Here is a 3063-nt window from a genome sequence, read left to right as displayed (position 1 = left end):
GCTCTGATTGGGTAAAACTATGACTATGACTCACGTTATTTGTTGAAAACCACGTCAGCTTACAGTAATCCTGAGTTATCTACCGCAACAAAAATTTTTTTCTTTTTTTTTTTTTACAGATGATGAAAATCAGTTGTTTGAATAGAGAACTTCAATCCCCAAAAAATCCTTCAAGGACTTTCAAGTATATGTGTAATTTTTGGCTGTTTTCACAAACTTTCCAGGGCCTAGAAATCATTTTTTCAAATTCACAAACTTTCAAGGATTTCAAGGACCCGTGGGAACCCTGCAGTGCTTACAGTAATAATGATATTTGCTTTGATAGAGCAAATACAGACTGAGTTTTTAATGTATTTTTTGACCAGACTGACATTTCGGGGGAATCTAAAAAGGACCATGTTTGGTGGGATTCTGGCAGCTGTTTTTCTCTTGCTTTTTCTCTGGCCAGTGAGTACATGTATTGTTTTTTATCCAAGCTAGCAGGCTTTAATTTGCACTAAGATTTTAAAACAGTAAGATTATTCCTCTCAGCTGACTTGGGTAATTGTAGGTTTTTGAGCCAAATTCTAGATCAACATTTTTCCCATATAAAATCAGTAATGGTTTTCTCTAGTTTATTAAAGGTTCATTTGGGGGTTTGTACTGATAGCATGTGAAATATAGTAGTCTGGATAAAACATTCATATGCATACTTTCAGTGCAGCCTAGCAAAGATAAGGGCAACAGATAAGGTTTTTGACATCTTGTATATGAAGTTGCAGTTGTTACCTTCAGACATGTAGCAAGGTCCAATGGTGTGTGTCCTCCTGCAGGTCTCTTACGAGCTTTGATTGGCTGAGAGGTGGCGTCCCGCTCTGTGAGCTTCTGTGTTGGTTCGTTTTCTTCATCAGAGGAAGAGCTGAAGAAAAGTGGCTCATCGTTCTCCATACTCTTATCAGCTCCTGGAAAAACATTGATCAACTTCAGACACATGAGGAAAGAGACAAACTGGCAGCTTTCAGCCAAAATGGCCGACTTCCTGTGGGGTTTTGGACCATAGACATCCATAGATGCCCTATTGGAAGCTGAACGGCATAACCATGACGCCGCCATATTGGAGGTGGCAGAGAGGATAACACAAAATGCCTCGTAGTTGTGTGCTGTGGTCCGCTTGCACACCCGACTCGTGTGTGATTAATACAGATTTTTTGCAAAAATACTGATTAGTGATGCTCATTATACACGTAACCATCTGAAGGGGTTGACTTGTGGACTCTGAAGTCCCGGGCCGGTCGGGGCCGCGGGGTGCGTAAAGAGGTGCTGCGGCTGCGGTCAAACTGCCTCTGAGCCCTCGCTTTAAAAACAGATCTGTCGCGGTTTTGTTGTGCTCGTAAACACACGGTGTTACAGGAGAAATGCTGCGAGGTGTTTTTAGGAATATAATTTATTTAAAATACGACGTAATCCTCGATGGAAAACAGCTCAGGTGAACACCTCCCGGGAAAACCCTGACCCCCCACCCACAGAGAAAGAAAAAAGGCAGCGCTGTCAGTCAGACAGCAGGACCCGCCCTGCTCTGTTCTGATTGGGTAAAACTTTGACTGTGCTTCTCTTTATTGGGTGAAAGAACCGTCAGTTTAATCCCTAGACGGCTTTAACAAGTTTTTATTCTGCTGTTCATGTTTACAATGATGAACACCTGCAGCTTTTTTCTTGGTTGTCCACCAGACAACTGGGAGGTGGCATCTGGTTGTCCGAAACGAAAATAGGTCGTCTCGGACAACCCCTGTAATACATATATATACATATATATAAAGTTTTACTAGAATACAAGTCATAGTAATGAGGATTAAGTCATAATGTTATCATAGCAGAGTCAGAATAAAATGTGTGTAAATGGGTAAGTGGATCTCCACCTGAACTCATTTAAGTGGAAATGAAATCCAATAATTATTTATAGAGTTATCATAAAAGTGAAACTGTTACATGAAAAGTTGGTTCTGGTCTTGGCGGATCAGAGGAACCATGTAAACCACTGGTTCTGAGTTATGTTAAGACGTCATGCGTCATGCTAAATGTGGCCTGCTGGATTGTGAGTTGCTGACTCATGTCTTACCTGCAGCAATGAGCATGGCACAGAAAGTTGGGGAGCCAAGACTGGATGCAAGGTGTAGTGGTGTGTTTCCTCCAAACGTGCAGGCGTTAACATCGGCCTTCAGCTGCACAACACACAAACCTGGTGAACTGTGTGGACCAGGTGAGAACAGACCCCGCCCCCTTCGGCTTTAATCATTATTACCTCTGTGATGAGCATGCAGGCCACCTTGAACAGGTTTTCTCTGACAGCCAGGTGAAGTGCTGTGTGCCCACTCTTCTGCTCTGGGGCATTGATTTTGGCTCCGCCTTCCACCAGCAAGCGGAGACAGCGCTCTCCGTCCCTCCTCACAGCCAGGTGGAGCGGCTGAAGACCTGCAGGACACCAACAGTTTGTTACCTGAAACCAGACCGGAGCTGCACAGGTGACCTGGCACAGTCCTTTACCGTGATAATCTGACGTGTTGACCAGGTGGGTGTGGCGTTCTCCCAGGTGTGTCAACAAGAGACGCAGCATCTCAGTGTCGCCATTCAGTGTCGCCAGGTGGAGGGGGCTGCGTCCATCTTTGTCCACCAGGCTGGGGTCGGCCCCCGCCCTCAACAACAGCTCCGCCACCTTCGGCTGCCGCGTGATCACCGCCAGGTGGAGGGGGGTCTAACGGGGTGGGATCAGAAGGGAGGTGAGAGGTGCTCACATGACACGCAGTTGTGTTGTCTACAGGTGTGGACACAAGTGTCTCTGCCACAAACACAACCGACTGGTTTCTCTCCTGTCATGGCTCCTGAGTCTGGGTTCTAAGGCAGAACCTCAGCTTTAAGTTCTCATTAAGTTGTCTGACCTTTGACTTCAGGGGTCAAACTTCAACTTGTCAGAATTAAAAATCTGATCAACGTCCAACAGTTTTCTTTTCCTCCAATATTTTATTAAGTAAATAAAAAATAAATTCCTTAGTTTTTTTTATTTTCTATGTCTAACTGTTCATGCAGAAG

The 3063-nt window shown here is 44.6% G+C and overlaps 1 protein-coding gene across 2 annotated transcripts in view; it reads right to left on the bottom strand.

The window, feature by feature from the left end:
- Window positions 1–3063, bottom strand: part of nfkb2 (nuclear factor of kappa light polypeptide gene enhancer in B-cells 2 (p49/p100)) — a gene marked incomplete in the record, with an annotated part of 54960 nt that overhangs the window by 6256 nt on the left and 45641 nt on the right. For both annotated transcript variants that reach the window (XM_014030256.1, XM_014030257.1), the window contains 4 exon segments: window positions 769–941; window positions 2096–2198; window positions 2279–2448; window positions 2521–2728. In XM_014030256.1, coding sequence (XP_013885710.1) covers window positions 769–941; window positions 2096–2198; window positions 2279–2448; window positions 2521–2728 — 654 coding nt within the window.

Source organism: Austrofundulus limnaeus, unplaced genomic scaffold (genome assembly GCF_001266775.1).
Source record: "Austrofundulus limnaeus strain Quisiro unplaced genomic scaffold, Austrofundulus_limnaeus-1.0 Scaffold1028, whole genome shotgun sequence".
NCBI classification, from domain to species: domain Eukaryota; kingdom Metazoa; phylum Chordata; class Actinopteri; order Cyprinodontiformes; family Rivulidae; genus Austrofundulus; species Austrofundulus limnaeus.
This window is presented reverse-complemented; position numbering and strand designations above follow the sequence as displayed.